Raw genomic sequence first — 23,244 nt, forward strand, 5'->3', positions numbered from 1 at the left:
GTTCTTTTTTAATTTTTCGAACTTTTTCATCTGTCGGCCTCGTATTTTTTTAAATTCTTTTTCGGCAGCGGTACATGAGACGTCATGTAAAATCGACCAAAGTTCGTGGTTCAAAGTGCGCGAAAGCTCATCTTCGACGGCACGAATAGCTTCGTTAATGTCCGCCAAGAGCGACCGCGTGGTGGTGGTGATTTGTTCCTGTAGCTAGCGCGGTTATATATTCAGAGCTTTTTGTGACACAAACCGGTGCTTAAATTTTACACAGTTCGGGATTACTTTATTATCCCGGCAGCGTTTCAGGAACGCTAGACGATTTAATTGTCTAGACAGCTTCAATTTCAATTTACCATATTGGCAGGCCTTCCGTGCGATTGTATCTCCATGGATGATGTTGATTCTCGTAGACAGGCTTATACGCTGGTTATGCATTATTAAAACACTTAAGGAATAGAACAACGTAGTTAAGGATATAAATTAAATTAAACTTTAATAAATATTTTCCGATATTTCGGCAACGTCACATTGCCATTTTCTAAAGGAACTTACAAAAAAGTTACATGCACGTAGGCACTACAACACAGAAACTGGGAATGAAGAGATGAAGCTATTGTTCTCCTAACAGTCCTGATGGTGCCCTCTAGCGGGCTAAGTAGGTGTTCTTGGCTGTTGGGCTGAAGGTCTGCAGATGTAGGCCTCCCAAATTTGGGGCAGTCGCATACAACCAAATTTGTTGAGGTTTGGAGAATTTCTTAGTTATCACCAAAGCGGATAAGGGTAATGCAACTGTAGTACTTAACCAAAAGGACTACACAGGTAAGCTGAATGTTCTATTAGATCGGGCCACTTACCTCCCTATCAATTACAATCCCACCAACTCTCAAATTAGAAAACTTCACAGGCTCCTTAAGAGAGTCACTTCTTGGCCTGTAGAAGTTACCAACACATTAAAGCCGTTTAACTTTATACCCCCCCCCCCCCCCGTATTTACGGACTCCCAAAAATACACAAAGAAAATGTGCCATTACGTCCCATAGTGGATGGCATTGATTCCCCCACATACAAATTAGCTAAACATTTGGCCAAAGAGCTCACACACTATACTAGCAACACACCATCACACATAAAAAACTCAGCCCATTTCAAAGCCAGCATAGAAAACCTTACACTCCAACATACTGACATAATGGTCAGCTTTGATGTGTCCTCTTTATTTACAAATGTCCCATTAAGGAAACTTTAGAGCTAATCCAAGCTAAATTTTCTCCCGATATCTCAGCCTTATTTCAGTTCACAATGAACTCAGGCTATTTCATTTGGCAGGGAAAATTCTACAAACAAATAGAGGGGACAGCCATGGGTTCACCACTCTCCCCACCCTTGGCCAATTTCTTTATGGAGACCTTTGAAGAAAAAGCCTTAGCCTCTGCCCCACAAAAACCAACCATATGGCTTCACTACGTTGATGATGTGTTCGCTATTTGGCCACATGGCTCTGAAACACTTCTCTCCTTCTTAGCACACTTAAACAACCAACACTCCAGAATCAAATTCACTCTGGAAAAAGAGTAAAACAACAGCCTCCCTTTCCTAGACACACTAGTCACCCGCCAGCCTAATGGATCCTTAGTTTTCTCAGTTTACAGAAAACCCACCCATACAGGCAGATACATTCACCAACAGTCCCACTCCCCCCCCCTGACAACAATATGGAGTAGTGAAAACACTATACAACAGGGCTAAACTAATCTGTTCAAACGACTTGGCCCTAAACACTGAACTAAATCACATCCTCAACACTTTCTCAGGCAATGGCTATCCCCCCCCCCCAAAAAAAAAATATCCAAAAAATATTAGAACCTACAAACCACAGATCCCCTCCCCCCCACACACACAACAAGGATTACTCTAAATCCGTCACCATTCCCTACATCCGAGGCACCTCGGAAAAGATTACCAAAATCTTAAAAAAACATGACCTGGCCTCCTGTTACAAACCTTACAGAAAATTGGCATCCCTTATCTGCTCCACTAAAGACCAACCACTTCCCCTAGACCTACCTGGTGTTTACCAGGTCCCTTGCAGTTGTAAACTGTCTTACTTTGGCCAAACAGGCAGGACAGCGAATATCAGAATTTCGGAACACAAGGACTACATCCGTTTTCACAAATACAGTCATTCTGGGCTTGTGGACCATGCTCTGGATACATGCCACAGAATACGGTGGAAGAAAGCTACAGTGATACACCGTAGCAAATACAAATTTGAAAGACTCTTTATGGAATCAGCCTCAGCCCTAAGAAATTCTCCAAACCTCAACAAATTTGGTTGTATGCGACTGCCCCAAATTTGGGAGGCCTACATCTGCAGACCTTCAGCCCAACGGCCAAGAACACCTACTTAGGCCTCTAGAGGGCACCATCAGGACTGTTAGGAGAACAATAGCTTCATCTCTTCATTCCCAGTTTCTGTGTTGTGGTGCCTACATGCATGTAACTTTTTTGTAAGTTCCTTTAGAAAATGGCAATGTGACGTTGCCGAAATATCGGAAAATATTTATTAAAGTTTAATTTAATTTATATCCTTAACTACGTTGTTCTATTCCTTAAGTGTTTTAATAGTTACATTCAATGTGTAGAGAATCTGTTAAGGCTAAAATGTTGAATAAAAGAATACTCAGGAGTATATACATAATATATACAGACATGCAAACTTAAAACATAGTGACCAATAAACTGTAAAATTTTCTTCCTTAAATATAGAGCACCACTGCTTCCTAGTGAAGTTTAAACAAAAAAATACTAATATAAAACATAAATGGTCTAGTTACTTTGAAAAATTTCCACTGATATAAGAAATTTATGGGGAATAGTGTTGCACTTGACATTTCCATGGCATTTGATAGGTCTGGCATCAACGACTTCTTAACAAATGCCATTGATATGGCATTTTGTTAAGAAGTATATATCTGTTTTCAATTCTCTGTAACTGGATTGCCAGTTTAGTCTCAGGCTGTTCACTTCATAATGGTGGAAGATGTTCTCATAAGTTTTTCAACTGATGCAGGTGGTCCTCAGGGCTCAGTTATTTCATGTTTCCTTTTATACATAAACAATCTTCTCTGACTGACCTCAAACCTTATTCACACTTTTGCTAATGATAGCACTTTTTCACCTTATCCTACTTATCTACAATAATGCCCTTAACACTGATCACAGTGCCATCCTTCAACGTTCCAAAACAGTTTTACCTTTTTTTTTTCCCTCACAAAAAAAGACCTTATTTCTTCTCTTCTTGCTTTTAATAATGCTCAACTTAACAGTCAAGCAAGATATCTTTCTCTCTCTCTCTCTTTTCTCAGATTGATCCTTACTTCTAACCTTTCCTGACAAAAGCACATCACTTCTATAGCATCATTGTTTACCTAACCATGGATATTTTCTTAACTGTCTGTACTACTAAACATAATTTATGTCATCTTTCTTCTTCGTAACTCAGACCATAATTTTTTTCTACATTTTCTTTTCATTGAAATGAACCTCATCCAGTTGGTCTCACTCTTGTGCCCTTTATTATTATTATTATTGCACCCTCCGTGGAGTATAGCAGACTCACCATGGGAGGTTCATTCAACTAACAACATATTTATCATACTGAATCTTAAAATCCTTAACACTACTTGCATTAACAATGCATTCTGGTAATGCATTCCATTCACTGACAATTCTCCATGTAAAAAATCGACGCTTCACCACACTCTTACATAACGTCCAGGGATGGCCTCTAGTTTTTTCCTTCTTCTACTCTTTTTATAATCACATCTGGATTAATCCGATAAAATCCTCTCACTAATGTGACTGTCTCTATCATATCACCTCTTTTCCTCCTATCCACCAAACTCTGCAATCCATATTTCTTCAATCTCTCTCAATAGCCAGCATTGATATTTAAGTTGCAGCATATGAGTTTAGATGTCAGGTTAGTCAACTGGATTCAGGATTGACTGTCTGATAGGTATCATAGAGTTGTGTATGGAGGGGGCAATATCAAGGAAGCAGAAGGTTACGTGGGGTTCCACAGGGCTCAGTAGCGGGACCTCTATTGTTTAACCTTTATATCAATGGCATTGTCAATGGATTGCAGGGGGGATATTCAGTTGTTTGCAGATGATGTGAAGCTGGGAAGGGTTATTAGTAATAGTGCAGATGTGGCAGCTCTGCAAGATTATTTGAATAAACTAGACAGATGGACAAATGAATAGAATGTCGATTTAATGCAGCAAAATGTAAAGTCCTGAAGTTTGGGATACATCGATGGGAGGCTGCATACTCGATTGGAGGAGCTGTACTGGAGAAAGTAGGGATGATGATTGATAGAAAATTGAAATTCAGGGAGCTTATTACAAAGGTGGTGAAGGTAACCCAGAGGACTACTGCAATACTGAGAAGGACACTGACCTGCAGAGATAAATGAGTTATCGTTCCATTCTATAAGACCCTGATCAGATCACATTTAGAGTATTGTTCTCAAATTTGGTCCCCAGGATTTGAAGGGGATAAATTAACTGTGGAAAGGGTACAGAGGCAGATAACAAAGATGGTTTCAGGACTGTACAATATTAGTTATGAGGATCGGCTGAGGGAATGTGGACTACAGAGTTTGGTGGATAGAAGAAGGAGAAGTGATATGATTGAGACTTTTAAACTGTTGAAAGGTAGTCACAGGGTTGACACTGCGGAGTTCTTTTGCTTGGTGGAACAGTGGGAAGAAGCAATGACAAGGGACCATTCCTGGAAGTTACGAAAGGAAGCTGTAAGCAAGAGGTGAGGAGTGGTTTTCTTGCATGGAAGGTAGTTTAACCATGGAATGCATTGCCTGATAGGGTGGTGAGAGCAAGAACGGTCAATGAAGTATTTAAACTATATCAAATGGGATGACCTCTGTTTATGATGTGATTACTGATTCTGTTTCCCTTATCCAAACACCTGGTCTGATCAAATAACTGAAATAATCTTTATAAGACTTATTATTGTTTATGTGACCATAGGTTTTTTAATTACTATATTGTTCATATAATAATGCCTACCAGTTTCGCTAGCAACTGTCTAGCATTCTCAAGGCTTGAACGGTAAACACAAAAAAATGATAAATGCACAAAGTATAAATAATACAAAACCGTTAGTAACTATAAGGTAGCTAAGTTGATACGTTCACGTGACCATGTCAGCATGTATTGCGAATTTTTAGTCCATGTCCTGAACACGCGTTGCATGAGCACACATTATATGATTGTTGCCATACTGTAGTTCCGTCAAACTGAGTGAATTGATTAAATTTTTCCAAGTCTCATTCAATATGGCACCTTGATTTCTGTTTTAAGTTGCTGCCTGTTCTGTTGCTTCTTTGAATAATCGGTGTCTGAAATCATCGTCTATGTAGGGCATAGAACTATTTTCCCAGTCTATAGAATGGTTAGAAGTTGAAAAGTGATGCGCTAAACCGGAGGTGATCATCCTGTTATGATTGACATGTTCTTTCTGTTTGATTTCGAGGCTTCTTGAAGTTTGTCCAATGTAGAAGAGGCCACACGTACATGGAATATTATATACACCTGGATATTTGTAAAATGGAACACTATCTTTAGGAGATCTTAATACCTGTCTAATGCTAGTAGTTGGTTTAAATACAACTCTGATGTTATGAACTTTTAACAGTCTTGCTATATTGGTGGAAATCAAACCCATAAAGGATGATGACCGTTGAAACCTGCTGGGAGACTGTTTCTTGTTGTCGGTGGTTATCTTTATACAGGAATTTGTTAATAATGTTTAGAGGATATCCATTTTGAGATAGTGTTGTAACAATTGAGACAGTTCTGTCTGAACCTCGTCTTCGTCTGAGACAAATTTGCAGACTCTATTTCCCAACATGTGGATGATTCTATGTTTATGTGACCTATGATGGTTTGAAGAATAATGTAGATATCATCCAGCATCTGTAGGCTTTTTGTAAATAGACAGTTTGAAATTGTTATCTTGTCTCTTTACCAGTATGTCTAAGAAGTGCAGTTGTTTGTTATTTTCCACTTCTAGGGTGAATTTTATTTTGTTGTGGAGTGAGTTGATTCTATCAACAAACATATGTAGGTTTTCTTTCTATGCTTTCTTGCCATATGATGAAGATATCATCTACATATCTCCACCATATTGACGGTTTAGGAGTAATATTGGTGAAGATTTCATTTTCAAATTTCTCCATGAAAAGGTCTGCACATGGTGGTGACAGAGGGCTGCCCATGGCTAGGCATACCTTAAAGAAATTTGATTTTAGGCAGTGCTTGAACATCTGTGTAATATCTACAGGAAAGAGATCTTTGATAATGTTAATGACTTCTTCTTCTATTGGTACATTTGTAAATAAGGACATTGGACAAACTTCAAGAAACCTCGAAATCAGACAGAAAGAACATGTTGGAGATGTCAATCATAATAGGACGATCATCTCCAGTTTAGTGCATCACTTTTCAATTTCTAACCATTCTAAAGGCTGGGAAAATAGTTCTATGTCCTATATAGATGATGATTTCAGACACCTATTATTCAAAGAAGCAATAGTAGTCCTATGAACAGGCAGCAACCTTAACAGAAATCAAGGTGCCATATTGAATGAGACTTGGAAAAATTTAATCAATTCACTCAGTTTGATGTGAATTGATTACACGGACTAAAGATTCGCAATACATGCTAACATTGTCATGTGAACGTATCAAATTAGCTACCTTACAGTTGCTAATGGTTTTGTCACGGACAAAACCATTAGCAACTGTAAGGTAGCTAATGGTTTTGTCACAGACTTTTAGCAACTGTGTGTAAACCATTAGCAACAACACAGATTCTATGTGCATTTATCATTTTTTTGTGTTTACCATTCAAGCCTTGAGAAAGCTAGACAGTTTCTAGCGAAACTGGTAGGTGTTATTATATGAACATATATAGTAATTAAAAAAACCTATGGTCACATAAACAATAATAAGTCTTATATTTTAACACTTCATGACCAAATATGAATACTTTAAATAGTGAAATAATCTTTGCTGGAACAAGTGCCTTTAATCCCAATTCCACATAAATGCTGTTTATTTTATTCTCAGAGATGCTGTGAGTTTATACTGTTAAAAAGGTAGGTTGGATAGCCAATATCTAAGCTTTGCACATAAAGACAATGTAGTTGAGACTTATAAGTTGGTGAGAGGAGATCAGATGTAGGGAAGATAGTACACAGGATGGAAGGTGATTGAAAACCTCATATCATCCCATAGAATCTGTGTTGTCAACAAACATGATAATACATAATTATGAGAAATATTATTTATCATAATTCATAAATGCCATTTATTGCTTAAAAGGAAAGAGCCTCCATCAGTGAGTCTAACAATGTCAAAGAGACCTGAAAATAACTCTAATACTAAATTTGCCAGCCTGGTTGGCTGAGTAGTTAGTATATATGAAGAGATAGATAAGATGGGAGATATGATAGAGACCTACAAGTTGGTAAGGGGTTGTTATAAGATCAATGGTGGAGAAGTTCTACAGAGATTAGTGGGAGATCAGGGGAGAACCAGAGGTCATCCCTGGAAACTGTATAAAGAGGGTGTGAGTAGGGGAGTGAGAGGCAGGTTTTTTTCGTGCAGAGTTGTGAATGATTGGAATGCCTTGCCTGAGAGTGTGGTGTCTGCAGGGAGTTTGAGTGTGTTTAAGACAAGGTATGATGAGATGCGTGTGTGATAAAAGGACCTCCTAGATGAGTCTTTGACTCCATGAGGTCTTGTTTAATAATAATAATAATATCCACGTGGTAACCAACTTGCGGCAGGAATGAATGAATTTCATCATCTAGTGCAAAATTTTCCACCTATATAAAAAATAATGATAAATAATTTGGGAGTGATGGTTAACAGTAGGTTGAAGTTTAGAGGACATATTGCAAGTTTTGCAAAGACTGAACATCATAGTGCTGCTATGATAAGAAATACTCTAACATGCAGGGATAAGGAAGTGGTTGTGTCACTCTATAAAGCACTGATCAGAACACACTTGGACTATTGTGCTAAAATTTGGTCACCTGTGATGTAGAACATTGGAGAGGATTCAAAGAGGAGTGACTAAGACAATATCAGGACTTTGGAATGCTGGCTATGGAGAGAGGTTGAAGAAATGTGGATGATAGAGTTTGTGGATATGAGGAAAAGGGGTGATATGATAGAGACATTTAAGTTAATGAGAGGATTTTATTGGATTAATCCAGTTGGGATTATAAAAAGAGTAAAAGGCAAGCAGGAAAAAACCAGAGGCCATCCTTGGAAGTTATGTAAGAATGTGGTGAAGAGGGGTGCGAGGAGTAGATTTTTTACATGGAGAATTGTCAGTGAATGGAATGCATTATCAGAGTGTGTTGTTAATGTAAGGAGCATTAAGTATTTTAAGATTCGGTATGATAAATATGTTGTTGGTAGAATGAACCTTTCATAATGAGTCTGCCAACTCCATGGAGAGTGCAATATTAATAATAATATAACTGATTATATAAATTTAATAAAAATGGGGGGAAAACTCCTTAGCCTACTCACTGCACTAATATACTATAATATACTATTAGGTTTACAGTCCTTCATGAGTGGGATACAAAAAAAAAAAAAAAATCGCATGCATATATAAATTATACTATTAAATTTCTTACAACAGTGCTACATTTCAGTGACTAGTTACTGTTATCACTGAAAAGTTTTTTTTTAATTACCTCTAAGTATTTTTAATTTTAATTTAATTATAGACTGTTTGATCGTGAAAAGAAACGGACATATGTATTTGAAGTTAAAGCAACTGATGGTGGACGATATGATGCACGTTCTGAAAGAGCTATAGTACATATTACTTTAGTTGATGTTAATGACAATCGGCCGGTTTTTACAAAATATCCATTTGTGGCCAGTGTATCAGCACATTCTGCTCCAGGAATGCAAATTATTCAGCTGAAAGCAGAGGATAAAGATGAAGGAGCTAATGCAGAAATTTTGTACAGGTATGAGTGCTTTTATCCTTATCTATGAAAATTGTTATTTAAATTGATTATTGATTTCATAATATTAATATTACCTCTATTATCATCACATTGGTTCTTTATAATAACAATTCCATCATCATCATTGTCAAATTCCTGATAATGAACTTTAACTGAATGCACAGGGATACTGTGGTAGTACTATATGATCAGGTTCACAATGCTACTATCTTTCTGTTTACAGTTTTCTTTCAAATTCAACTTTTATTTGTCAGTTTATAAATATGGTTATGTCTAACCTTTTGATCTTCTCAGGAACTATTAATTGCATCAGTCTACCTTCTAAAACACTACTAATCGAACACTGTCTTGCATATTACTAAATTAGTATTTTGATAATTTCTCTCTTATTCCATATAAATTTATTCAGCTGGCTTCCCCATCATACCAATTTAGTTTATTCCTAATAGAGCTTCACAGTATAAACACCACCAAAAGAGGTAAAAAATACATTTTATTAAATTTACTGATATTTTGCTGGTTTTCTACCCATCATCTTCAGAGCACAATTATAACTGTGACAAGCATACACAGTGTTATATTTCTGCACTCCGAAATGCAAAACCTTGCACTTAACGATATTAAAACTACAACCCCACTCCTTTTGCCCAAGTAAAAATTCTCAAATCTTCCTGAAGGGAATTATCATCAGCAGTGATACTTATAATTCTTCCCAACTTTGCATCATTAGCAAACAACTGAAGATCTCCAGTCAGTCCACATAAAGTTAAACAGCAGAGGCCCAAAAACAGAACCCTGGGGCATGCCACTGGTTATCCTCCTTTTTTAAGACATTGCTCTATCATACACAACCTGCTGGTATCATTCAGAGACCCAACCTCTGATCCATCTAACCAATATACTATTTATTCCCATCCTCTGCAGCTTGTACATCAACTTTTCATCTGGTAATCTATCAACGCTTTTGCAAAGTCCAAGAATATCTCTATATATGATTCTCCCTTATCTAACACATTTGTTACCTTATCATAAAATGCAAGTAAATTATTAAAATAGAACCCACCCTTTACATATCCATGCTGACCATTATAAAGAATGCTATCTCCAACAACCCAATCCTGTATTCTATTCCTTACCAATCTCTCCAACATCTTGACCACAACCACAGTTATACAGACTGGTATATAGTTGGAGACTTCTGTCTTAGAACCATGCTTGTGGAGTGGTACTATTTTGCCTTCTTTCCACTGCTTAGGAACCCTACCCACTGCAAGACTTTCATGAAATAACCAGGTCAGGGTTGCCTAGGCAACTGTGGTGCACATTCCTTAAAAATACGTGATGATATGTCATCCATTCCCACAGCCTTATTAACATCTAACCCAACCAGCATTTGATATGCCTCTGATTCTTTCCCTTCCAATTTTCCTAATACTTGCCTCTCTTCTATATATTGCACAGCATCATTTAAACCAGTATGAAATATGCTGATAAAGTGCTCATTCAATAATTTCACTATATCATTTGCAGCTGTTATTCTGCTGCCATGACTATCCACAAGTATTAATCTGCCATAGTTTTTCTTTCTTTCTTTTCATTCTTTCTTTTCATTATGAGTCTATAGATTCCTTAACTAAATCGAATAACTGCTGTAATAAATTTGGTATTAAAATCAACAATAAAAAAGATAGACTATGCAAATAGGTAGGAACACTAAATGCATCATGAATGAATGCATAAAATGCATCCTGAATGAACAAGTAAAACATTTCAGCTATATAAGCACACTTTGTGGTGAAGAAGATAAAACTAAATATGGTGGAGGAGTCAAATGAACAAGAGAGAAATTAGTAAAAAAAAAAAAACATAGCTGTATACAAGATAGTGCATTCAAACTAATTTTAACTCATGGATCTGGGTTAGAAATAAAACACTTGATCAAAGATTGGAGACCACATAAGAATTCTGATGGGGGGAAAAAAAGGAGATTTGAACAGATGGCATAATGGCAGAACTGTATTAAAAATTAGGATATCAGGAAGGAACCTGGCATTGTTAGTATTCAGGAATGTGTGACAGAGCTAATGTGGTATGGTCGTTTAAACAGAATGGAAATGGGAAAGTTAGCAAACAAGTTTTTTTTTTTTGCCAGAATGGCAGGGAAAAGATCCAGAGGAAGGCCAATATCTAGATGGATTGATACAATCATTGTCTTAGAGGATTGTGACAAAAAATTAGACAAGATTGTAGTCTTGACAGATAACAGATTAATTTAGAGAAAAATTGTTGATAGGAATTCTGCAAACTTTTCATGTAGTACTATCACAATATGTTATGTGGTTACAGGGTTGACACTGAGGAGTTCTTTCATATGGTAGAAAGGGGAAGAAGCAGGAACAAGGGGCCATCCTGGGAAGTTGCAAAAGAAAATCATAAGCAAGATTGTGAGGAGTGGTTCTTCCCTATCAGGCAATGCATTCCATACAGCTACCTTCCATGCATGGAATGCATTGCCTGATAGGGTGATGAGAGCACGAACTGTGACTGAGTTTAGGGAGTGGTATGATAGACTTTGTATTGCATAGAATGAGCCTCCCACAATGAGACATGACTCCATGAAGATCCTGAACCTGCACACCTCCTGAGAGCATATTTCTGGAATTTGATGATTATGATGATGCATTTTCCTTGTATTACCCCATATCACCATTAAATATAAAGGAAACTCAAAACTTGAGAGCAATGAGCAATACAGTTTATCACCATATACTCTCTCTCTCTCTCTGTGTGTGTGTGTGTGTGTGTGTGTGTGTGTGTGTGTGTGTGCGTGTGTGTGCGTGCGTGCGTGTGTTATGAATAATCTGCATTACTGAATAATGTACATTCTTTCAGCTTTGCAAATTCAGCTTTGGGAGGGAGATTCCACTTGGATCCAGAGACTGGAATAGTAACAGTAGCAGGGAGTTTATTAGCAGATGCTGGCCAAATATTTTACTGTGAAGTGGTTGCACGGGATAAAGGAAGACCTCCACAGATAGCTACAGGTAATTTCATATGAAATATTGTTATATACTTTAAATATTAATGTAAGAAAAGGAGAATAGTAGTTCTCCTTTTCTTACTGGTTGAGTAGTATATTATACTGCACATGAAATTTTATTGTCAAGAGCATATGGTTCATAAAGTTAATGATGGACAAAACAATACAGGAATCTTGATAAGGAACTTCCTCAAAACAGTATTCTTAAATCTAACAGATAAGCTTAGGCGTTGATGGTTATTCATGACTTATTTTTCACGGTATTAACAACACCGCACACACTTTTATCACAAAGATGTTTTATTAACGCTTATATTTCACTGATTTTCAACTCAGCATCATCAGAGCACAACACACTTGTATACGCAACAGTGAGTGAGTGAAACAATATAATTGCATGAGACAAAGGATCTAAAGTCCTATTTTTGGCAACCTCTAATGGGGAAAAAAAAAAAAAAAAACCTAGCAGCTATCCAGGAGTTTTTCTTAGGATAACCGTCTCCCAAATTTTTGGCAAATTAATGCAACCATATTTGTTAAGGTTGGGAGAATTCTTCAAAGCCATTGCTGACTCAAAAAATAATCTTTCAGATCTATAATGACTCCTAAATACCATATTAATTTTCCTCCATCTAATCCTGTGTGAAGGAGTGTCCAAAGCATGGTCTGCCAGTCCCAACTTGCCATAGTAATAGTAGCGAATGTATCTTTCATGTTCTTCCAGGCGGATGTTCACTGATCTTCCTGTTTGCCCATAATAGGCCAAGTCACAGTCACAAGGAACTTCATACACTCCTGGGTGTGCTAAAGGGTGAAGTTTATCCTTAGGTGAGCAGATCAGAGTTGCCAGCTTGACATGAGGTTTGAAAGTGGTGCAAAGGCCATGTTTCAACAATAATTGGGCTACCTTTTCCGATGTACCTCTGAAAGAATAGAAATGGTCATGTTGTATTCTTGTGTATTAGGGGAGGGCAGAGTAATGGGCCTATGTAGTATTTTATCTATTTTGTAGGGATTGTAGCCGTTGGCTAAGAACGTATGGCGCAGGTATTGGAGTTCAGTGGTCAGAGCTGTATCGTTAGAACAAATGGATCTGGCTCTGTGTGTAAGTGTTTTTAAAATGCCGTACTGTTGGACTGGATGATGATGTGATTGTTTATGTAGGTATCTTCCTGTGTGTGTGTAGGCTTTCTGTAAATAGAAAAAGATAGTGATCCATCTGAAAGGCGGGTGACTAATGTGTCAAGAAATGGTAAACAGTTATTTGATTCTATTTCTACTGTGAAGTGAATTTTGGGGTGTTGGCTGTTTAGGTAGGTGACAAAAGCATCCAAAGTGTCTTGTCCATGGGGCCAGATGGCAAACACATCATCTACATAGCATACCCACACTTGTGGCTTGTATGTAGCTGTGGTGTAAGTACTTTGTTTTCAAAGTGTTCCATGTAAAAATTTGTTAACGGGGGGGAGAATCCATAGCAGTACCATTAATCTGTTTGTAGAATTTTCCTCCCCATATAAAGTAACCCGCATTCATGGTAAATTGAAATAATTCAAAAATATCTGGGGGAAATTTAGACTTGATTAAATCAAGAGTGTCTATAAGTGGTACATTGGTAAATAAGGAGATTTTTTTGAGTCAGCAATGGTTTTGAAGAATTCTCCCAACCTTAACAAATATGGTTGCATTAATTTGCCAAAAATTTGGGAGACGGTTATCCTAAGAAAAACTCCTGGATAGCTGCTAGGTTTTTTTTTTTTTTTTTTCCCCCATTAGAGGTTGCCAAAAATAGGACTTTAGATCCTTTGTCTCTTGCAATTATATTGTTTCACTTACTCACTGTCGCGTATACAAGTGTGTTGTGCTCTGATGATGCTGAGTTGAAAATCAGTGAAATATAAGCATTAATAAAACAACTTTGTGAGAAAAGTGTGTGTGGTGTTGTTAATACCGTGAAAAATAAGTCAGTATTCTTAACGTACGATGGAAACTGCTACATTAGGTTTATATCTAGGACTCAGAAAATTGAAATAAGCAGAGATCAAAATTTATTTAAATATAAGAAAATAAAGAAACTCATGATAAATAAAAATTAAAAGTCATGTTTAATAATATAAATAGAACATATACAAAAAAAAATTTAAAAAAGAATTCAGTCCAAAATAAATCAATATATATTAATTACATTAATCATAGGGATTTATGACTTAGTTTTATGCAACAAAACATATACAAGGCTCACAAACAGTTTAAATCACACATAAGAAAGTCAATTAAAAAATAATCCAGCTGCAGTCTAGCAGTTCCTTTGAAGAAACAAAAAATGGTGGAGCAGTTTCAAGGAAGCAGAGCGTTACAAGTGGGGTCCCACAGGGCTCAGTGCTGGGACCTATATTGTTTAACCTTTATATCAATGACATTGTCAGTGGATTGCAGGGGGATGTTCAGTTGTTTGCAGATGATGCAAAGCTGGGAAGGATTATTAGTAATAGTGCAGATGTGGTAGCCCTGCAAGAGGATTTGAATAAGCTAGATAGATGGGCAAATGAATGGGGCTGTCAGTTCAATGCAGCAAAATGTGAGGTCCTGAGGTTTGGGAAACATTGATGGGACACTGCATACTCTATGGGAGGAGTTATACTGGAAGTAGGGGAGACAAGCGATCTGGGATTGATGATTGATAGAAACCTGAAATTTAGGGGACATATTGCAAAGGTGGTGAAGGTAACACAGAGGATTGCTGCAATAATGAGAAGGACACTGACCTGCAGAGATAAAACAGTTATCATTCCATTGTATAAGACTCTGATCAGACCACACTTGGACTATTGTTCTCAGATTTGGTCCCCAGGATTTGAAGGGGATAAATTAACTGTGGAAAGAGTACAAAGACGGATGTCAAAGATGGTTTCAGTACTGTACAACAATAGTTATGAGGATCGGCTGAGGGAATGTCTCCTTCTTCTATCCACCAAACTGCAGAGTTTGGTGGATAGAAGAAGGAGAGGTGATATGATTGAGACTTTTAAACTGTTGAGAGGTGGTTACAGGGTTGACACTGGAGAGTTCTTTTGCTTGGTTGAACAGCGGGAAGGCGTGATGACAAGAGGCCATCCCTGGAAGTTACGAAAGGAAACTGTGAGCAAGAGGATGAGGAGTGGTTTCTTTCCATGGAGGGTGGTTGAACCATGGAATGGAATGCAGTGCCTGATGGAGTGATGAGAGCGAGAACAGTCAATGAGTTCAAGGAGTGGTATGATAGACTTTGTGTTTCTTAGGGGGGGGGGACCTCCCCTCGATGAGTCTTGATAGACTGTGTTTCTTAGGAAGGACCTCCCACGATGAGACTTTTGACTCCATGGAGGCCTGAATAATAATAATAATAATAAAGATCTCAAACTTTTCATTAAATGTATATGAGAAGGTCAATTAAGAGACAGTCAAACTAAAGTCTTGCACTTCTATAATTCCTCCACAGGGCAGCTGGAATAATAATAGGATATTATCCCTTTCATAAATTGAAAGTGAGTTAGCTGATATCACACAGAGGCAACAGAGTTTTTTTCTTCCCAGAAACTTGGATTTTTTTGTTCTTCATAAAGGAAAATTGGTCAGAGAAAACACACAGCTAACAGATATAAGTACTATTAAGTCTGGTGATAAAGGCATCTTATATGTTGGCTGTTCATAACCTTATTTTTAAGGAATTACAACATAGACTAAATATTAATTACAATAAATTTAATTAATATTTCTGATATATATATATATATCAGTAAAGTCAAATTGTTTTCATCAGGAAACACAATACAAAACTGATATGTGTATGCAGACACTACACTTGGTAAATGAGGCTGAAGCATGGCAACCAAAGGTGAGATTAAAGTCTTAAATAGTGCCCTTAGTGAGCTGGAATTGGTGTTCTTGGCTGTTGGATTGAAATTCTGAGGATCAGCATTTCCTAACAGGCCACTATAAGACAGTTTATAGTCCTTAGACCTGCCAGGTGTTTAGTAAGTGCTAAACACCTGGCAGGTCTAAGGACTATAGCTAGCCTTTGTGGAGCAGATAACATATGCTAATTTTTTTATATGATCTGTAAGTAGTTGTAAGGTTGTAATGTTTTTATGAATTTTGCTAGTTTTTCAGATGCCACCACCAGATATATCGAATGGTGACAGACTCAGTGTAGTCTCTGTTCTGTGGGGGGGGGGGGTAATATTTTTTGGAATAGCTACAAATCCTGGTGGGGATTTGTAGCCATTGGGAAGTTGCGAATGTGCTCAAGTTCAGTGGTTGAGGAGTTAGCAGGGCATGACTATTATGAATGTATCAGTAACAGTCATGCCAGAATGTATACACCAGTGTGTGTGTGTGTGTAGGTGTTCTGTAATCAGAGAATGCCAAGGATCCATCTGGTTGGGATGTAATCAGTGTCTAGGAAGGAGAGACTGTTATTGTTTTTTTTTTTTTTTTATGTGAATTGGATCCTGAGATGTTTTTTGTTTAGATGTGCTAAAAAAAGGAGTTGAGAGTATCCAAGTATTTAGATAGTATAGTAAACATTGGATCTATGTGGGGCAGAGTTTAACTCTTTCTCTTCGAGGATCTCCACGAAATAGTTAGTTGGGGGGGGGGAGCAGAAAGTGTGCAGCTATCTCCCTTTATTTGTTTATAGAATCCTCCATGCTAAACAAAATAGCCAGAGTTCATGTTGAACTTAAACAGGGCTGAGATATCAGAAGGCAATTCAGCTTGGTAAGGTCTGAGGTGTCTTTATGTGAGACATAGGTGAATAGAGAGGAAGCATCAAAAACCTGACCATTATTTCAATGTGTTGGAATGTAAGGTTTCCTATATTGGACTTAAAGTTGGTCAAGTATTTTATTTGAAGGAGTGTTAGTGGTATATTATGAGAACACCCCTTTTGCTAAATGTTTGGCTAATTTCAATGTGAATGAATCAATACCATCCACAATTGGGTGTGATGGCACACTTGTTTGTGATTTTTGGGAGCCCATATATCCAGGAAGGGGGGGGGGAGGCTAGAATTATATATCTTAGTTTATTTCTACTTTCCCCAGGCCAGAAGGTGACTTTTGTAAGGAGGCTGTGAAGTGTTCTGATCTGTGTGTGTGTGTTTGTCAGATCATAGTCCAAGGGAAGGTAGGCTGGTAGAGTGATCCTTAAACAGAGAGGTAAGTTTATGCGTAATCGTGATGGTTTAAAACTACAGTGACATTATCCACTTTTGTAATTAATATTCTTTAGTGCTTCAAATTCCTTGCAGGAGAGGTTGCTTTTTGGTGGTTATGTTTGTGTTAGCACATTGGCTACATCCAGTCTGATACTGATTGCAATATTGGTAGGAAGACTGAGAATCCCCATTCAATCTGCATCATAATTTTCTCTGTTGGTAATTTCTTAACACTTTACACCATGTCTGAACAACCAACATCCCAGGATATAGTTCATCTTAAGAAAACAACAGTCTCTCCTTTCTGGACACTGATTACGTGCCAACCTGATTGATCGTTTGCATTCTCAGTTTACAGCAAACCTACACACACATTCTGCAACATTTATGCCTCACTCTCCCAGAAGTATAGGATTATAAAAGTCCCATATAAATCGGTAAAATTAATCTTTCTAATAACAGTGCCGTCAACAACTGAACTTGAGCACATTCACAACTTCCATTGGGAAGTTGTGAATGTGGTCAAGTGTATTAAACTCCCAAAACCACCACACCCTCCTCCAGAACAGAGACTATACTAAGTATATCATTATTCAATAAATCTAGAATAGATCAGAAAAACTAGCAAAAACTCAGAGTGTAGGGCTATGACACTAATGGTTTTGGAAGCATATGGTGTGAGGTGGGCAAGACAGGATATTTAGTGGGGTGTTGTGACAAGCCAAGGAGCACAGAGGGTGAGGAGTAGGAGATGTTTAAGCAGTTTAGCGTGAAAAGTGTAAGAAGAATGATTGTTATGGGAAATTTTAACTACGGCAGTATAAATTCGAAATAGGAAACTGCATGTAGTAATAAGGGAATGAAATTTCTAGAATTCTTGAGGGACAAATGTCTTAGGCAACATGTAGTAGAAGGAACATAAGGTTCAAGAGTTTTAGATTTGGTCATAGCATCAGAAGAGCTGATTATAACTGAGATGTCATCTCTGCCCCCAGTTGGAGAAAGGACCATGTGGTTTTGACTTGGAAGATGAATAGACATGCAGGAGTATCAAAGAGAAGGGAATGTATGTGGAATAGCATAAAATATTGTTAAGTATTTACATTTTTTGATTAACTTTGTCTTTACTTAACTTTTAATTTACTTTATTCTGCTTCACTAAGTTAGGACTAGAAACTTCTTTAACACAAACTTCTCAAGGTTAGGCTTATGTTTGCTTAACCTGTACCACAAAAGTTAATCTCACCATAACCAATTTCTATCCCTCTCCTTTCTCTGTGGTTAGTTAGACTTACCACACATGTAGCAATACGTGTAGCAAGCCTATCTAACGTAAGCAGTCCCTAAACAGTCGCGCAATATCAATTAAGAAATTTATATTTATTATCGACTGGGCACCTAATTGACTTTCTATTGCTTGAAAGTTAGGGTGAGAAGAAAAGGAATAAATCAATACATTTACACAATTTCCTTACAAGCAAGTCGTGTTAGTCATATATTATTCTGTCCGCGGGTTCACTTTTTTTCCGAGATAGTGCATTAGCTAAGGAATAAAACGAAGTAATTACAAAACAAAACGTTTATTTTTGATCAAGTGGAATAGGTACGGAGCATAATTACTGAGAGATTACTTCACTCAAAAGATTTAACACGCTAAAAAAATGCAATTCTAGCAACAGAACGTACTCGTTCACTACCAATAGAAACTCATTATACATTAACATAAGGATGTCTCTTGTGACATATATGCTTACAAGCTAATATAATTCTTCCTATCACATAAGCTTACAAGTAAACATTATTCTTCCTATAAGGATTGTAACAAAAACTTTCTTCCAGCCACGTACAATATTTATTTAGCACTATTTCTGACGTTATCACATACACTCTCATAAACTAAACATACTTAACAACACATAATCTTCCCTCAACTTATAACCAAGTTACTGCCTGTTTACAAATAATATCTCGCAATCACATATGATTCCAAGGCACACTCTCTTAACAAAATACAATAAAATAGTTGCTTACTTGCTAACTATCACTATTGGAAGGTCCAATTTACACACAGTAAACTACATCGAGACTGGAGCATCTTCCATCTGGTCAGTCTTCGAGCTACTTGGACTGCTCTGGCGGTTTCCCATGATGTTTTCCTCTGTTGAACTAACTAAGTTACCGGAGCCTAGAGAGAGGGCTGGCAGTGGAAAAACATCTGGCATCAGCGGCAGGAAGAACAATCGTCCTGGACGAAAGGAAGGAGCCCCGAGGAAGTCGAAGGTAAAAAGCCAAAAAAAAAAGTCTTGAGCCAAGCGCTGCATTCCCTTTTATGCAGATTTTCAGCCCTTTGTTCTTAATGATGAACTTGTCAGGATTAGCCAGTAGCAAAAATGACATCATTGCTGGCCGTTTGACCATACGATCTTTGGATGTACTTATCAGCACTAATCTGGCTTAATTCCTACTAAGCTTTACTAACAGGTCAAATGTATGTGCATTCTTACAGCAAATTTTTTTTTTAACATCTTAATTAGCACATTTTTCTTTCATAATTTCAAACAAAAACACTGCAAAATCTATAGCGAAAAATTTACGAAATTTAATTTCTTGCAAGATTTTACAATAGTCTTAGATATCAACTTGGGGCAGTTCCATGGAGGAAGGAATTGGAAGGGAGAGATATCATTAGTGCTTGGGAAATGGTGAAAGAATATTTGTTAGCAGCAAATGTAAGCTGTATTCCACGAGTGAAAAAGAGGATGCAATTGGAGTAAAGTGGATGACAAAAAATATCAAACGGGAACTGAAGATAAGAGTTATGGAAGAGATATAAGGAGAGAGGTGGAGAGCAGATGCATGAAGAATATAAGACTCAGGCCAGAAAAGTGACTAGTATGGTAAGGAAGACAAAACTGGAATATGAGAAGAGATTGGCCCTAGGATCCAAAGAAAATCCTTGGGAATGTTTTAGCTATGTGGCCAGTAGGAGGAGAAATGATTATGGGAGAAGGATAACATTGTGGGATAAAACTATCAACAGAGTAACTGATGCAAAGGACATAGTGGAGTTGTTTAATGAACACTTTATTGGAGTATTTCATCCTGGAGAAGTAGGTTTTAATACTAGAGGTGATAGGGCAGGTTCGAGGTTTAGAGGTGCAAGAGGAGAGTGTGTTTCAAATACTGAATACTCTGAATGTCAATAAAGCAGTGGGACTGGATGAAATTTTCCCACGGGTTTTGAAAGAATGTGCTAAAGAACTGACAGCCCTGTTGACCTGGCTTTTTAATGAAAGTCTGGCCACGGGAAAGGTACCCAAGGAGTGGAAGGAGGGGTAAGATAGTGCCATTGCACAAGGGTGGTAGCAGACTAGAAATGTCAAATTAGACCATTTTGTGTTTCATCAGTAGTTGTTAAGATCTTGGGAAAATTATTGGGAACCATAAACAGCATTGGTCAGATGAGGGTATACATATAACATATTAATGTGTGAGAGTCAACATGGATTTGTTAAGGGGAACTCTTGCTTTAGTAATACGATTTCCTTTTATAATAATGTGACAAGAGCAGTTGATGAGGAAAAGGCATATTCTGCCATTTTTTTGGATTTTGCAAAGGCATTTGACAGGGTGCCACATGATAAGCTGATTTAAGTTGCAGTACATGGGTTTAGATGTCAGGTTAGTCAACTGGATTCGGGATTGGCTATCTGATAGGTATCAGAGAGTTGTGTATTGTGGGACAATATCAAGGAGGCAGAAGGTTGCAAGTGGAGTCCCACAGGACTCAGTACTGGGACCTGTATTGTTTAACCTTTATATCAATGACATTGTCAGTAGAATGCAGGGGGGGGGATATGCAGCTGTTTGCAGATTATGTGAAACTAGAAAAGGTAATAGTGCAGATGTGGCAGCCCTGCAAGATGATTAACCTCATAACCCCATTCATTTACCCATCTGTCCAGTTTATTGTACAGATGGGTAAATGATTGGAATTATCAGTTTAATGCAGCAAAATGTAAAGTCTTGAAGTTTGGGATACATCGATGGAAGGCTGCATACTCTGTCAAAGTAGACAGTACTGGAGTATTGAGTTTGCTTTAACGCTGTTAAAGTAAACTCAATAATTGAGTTCGCTTTAACAGCAGAAAGGATCACATTTAAGGCAGAGCCTTGAGGGACTCCCTCTTCTTGATGATATGGCCAAGATAATGTGCTTCCTACTTGGACTCAAAACACTTGGCTGGATAGAAAGTTTTTAATGAAAACAGAAAAGTGTCTCTCACACCAAGATTAAACAGGACTTTTAATATGCATATATCCAGGCTGTATATCCTGTCTAGCTTATATGTCTCAATCATATCTCCCACTCTTCCTCCTATTTACGAGGCTTTGCAGCTTACAATCTCTTAACTTGTCCTTGTACTCCACATTCCAAAGACCACCGGCCACCTTTGTGAATCTTCTCTGGACCATTTCCAACATATCCATGAGACCTGATCAAGGCATTATACAATGGCATCATAACCTCTCTATTTCTGCATGTCAGGGTTCTCCACATCATTGCCATTATACAATGTGACGTCTTCACAACTTGTACAATATGGGCCATCAATTTCAGGTCGTTGTCCACCATCACTCCTAGATCTCTCATCTCCTCCACTTTTTTAAAGCCATAACATCCAGTTAACTCTGCATTGTACTCCTCAATTTTGCATCATCTGTAAAACGCTGCATATTACTAGTTAAACCCATCACAATATCATTAACATACAAACTGAACACCAGTGGTCCCAAACTGACCCCTGCAACACACCACCAGTGACCTTCTTCTTTTGGGATACTGCACCCCCATATACAACTTTCTGATACCTATCTGACAGCCAGTCACTAATCCAACTCAGAAATCTGTTATCCAATCCCATTTGTTTCAATTTATTTAACAGCTTGTCATGTGACAGCCTATCAAAAGCCTTTGAAAAATCCAAGTACACCACACTGTATATGCATCTCCCCTGTCCAAGATAATTGTCACCTTGTCATAGTGCATAAGTAAGTGAGTGAAACATGATCTCCCTTTAACAAACCCAAGCTGTTATCAACCCATTTCTGTATCCTACTTCTCACCAATCTCTCTAGTACCTTCACCACAATTCCAGATATACAGATTGGCCTATAATTTGAAGCTACAGCCTTATCACCACTTTTATGCAGTGGAACAATTTTACCCTCCTTCCACTCCCTTGGAACCTGTGCTGTTACTAGAGTCTTATTAAACAGGCATGCCAATGCTACTGCCAATTCCCTGGAACATTCTCTTAAGATGTGTGGTGATATGTCACCAAATTCTATCGCCTTATTGACATCAAGTTTATTTATTTTCTGAAATATCTCCTGCTCACTCACAATTAAGCCATCGTCTCTTATGTTCGCTACACTTGAGTTCCTCATGATTCCACCCTGATGGGGATGAAACACCCTTATAAATTGATCACTGAATATTTCAATGTCTTCTGCAGCAGTTACCATTCTACCACTTTCATCCATTAACATCATCTTACCATGATCGTTCTTCCTTCTATGCTATATCTTCATTCCAATCTCTGTACTATCATAATTGAAATTGTCCATAATAACTCCCCTTTTTATGATTTGAAAAGCCAATTTGCATATACATTTCATTGTCACCACCCACACTTACAGGCCTTTTGCATCAGCTATCAAAATATTTTGTTCCATCTACTTTCAACTCACAATACTGCCTCAAAACTATTTTTGCTTTCCAAATCCAGTGTGTGAGAGCATAAGTCCTCTTCAACAATAGTTCTTCCTCTCCCTTCTCATCCTTCCAAAAAAAAAAAAAAAAAAGAAAAACTCTTCTCCATCTCAGTTGTCATCACAATGTTTCACTTTTTTCAACAAGTGATGGGC

At 37.6% G+C, this 23,244-nt stretch overlaps 1 protein-coding gene across 1 annotated transcript in view; it reads left to right on the forward strand.

Annotated features, from left to right (window-relative positions):
* ds (dachsous cadherin-related 1) overlaps nucleotides 1-23,244 on the forward strand; it is a 342,130-nt gene that overhangs the window by 253,614 nt on the left and 65,272 nt on the right. The window contains exons 12-13 of the mRNA XM_090396431.1: nucleotides 8,828-9,076; nucleotides 11,969-12,120. Coding sequence (XP_090252557.1) covers nucleotides 8,828-9,076; nucleotides 11,969-12,120 — 401 coding nt within the window. The remainder of the gene's footprint in view (nucleotides 1-8,827; nucleotides 9,077-11,968; nucleotides 12,121-23,244) is intronic.

The sequence above is a fragment of the Typopeltis vanoorti genome, chromosome 8 (assembly GCF_054136105.1).
Source record: "Typopeltis vanoorti isolate ZY-2024b chromosome 8, IOZ_Tvanoo_1.0, whole genome shotgun sequence".
Lineage (NCBI taxonomy): Eukaryota > Metazoa > Arthropoda > Arachnida > Uropygi > Thelyphonidae > Typopeltis > Typopeltis vanoorti.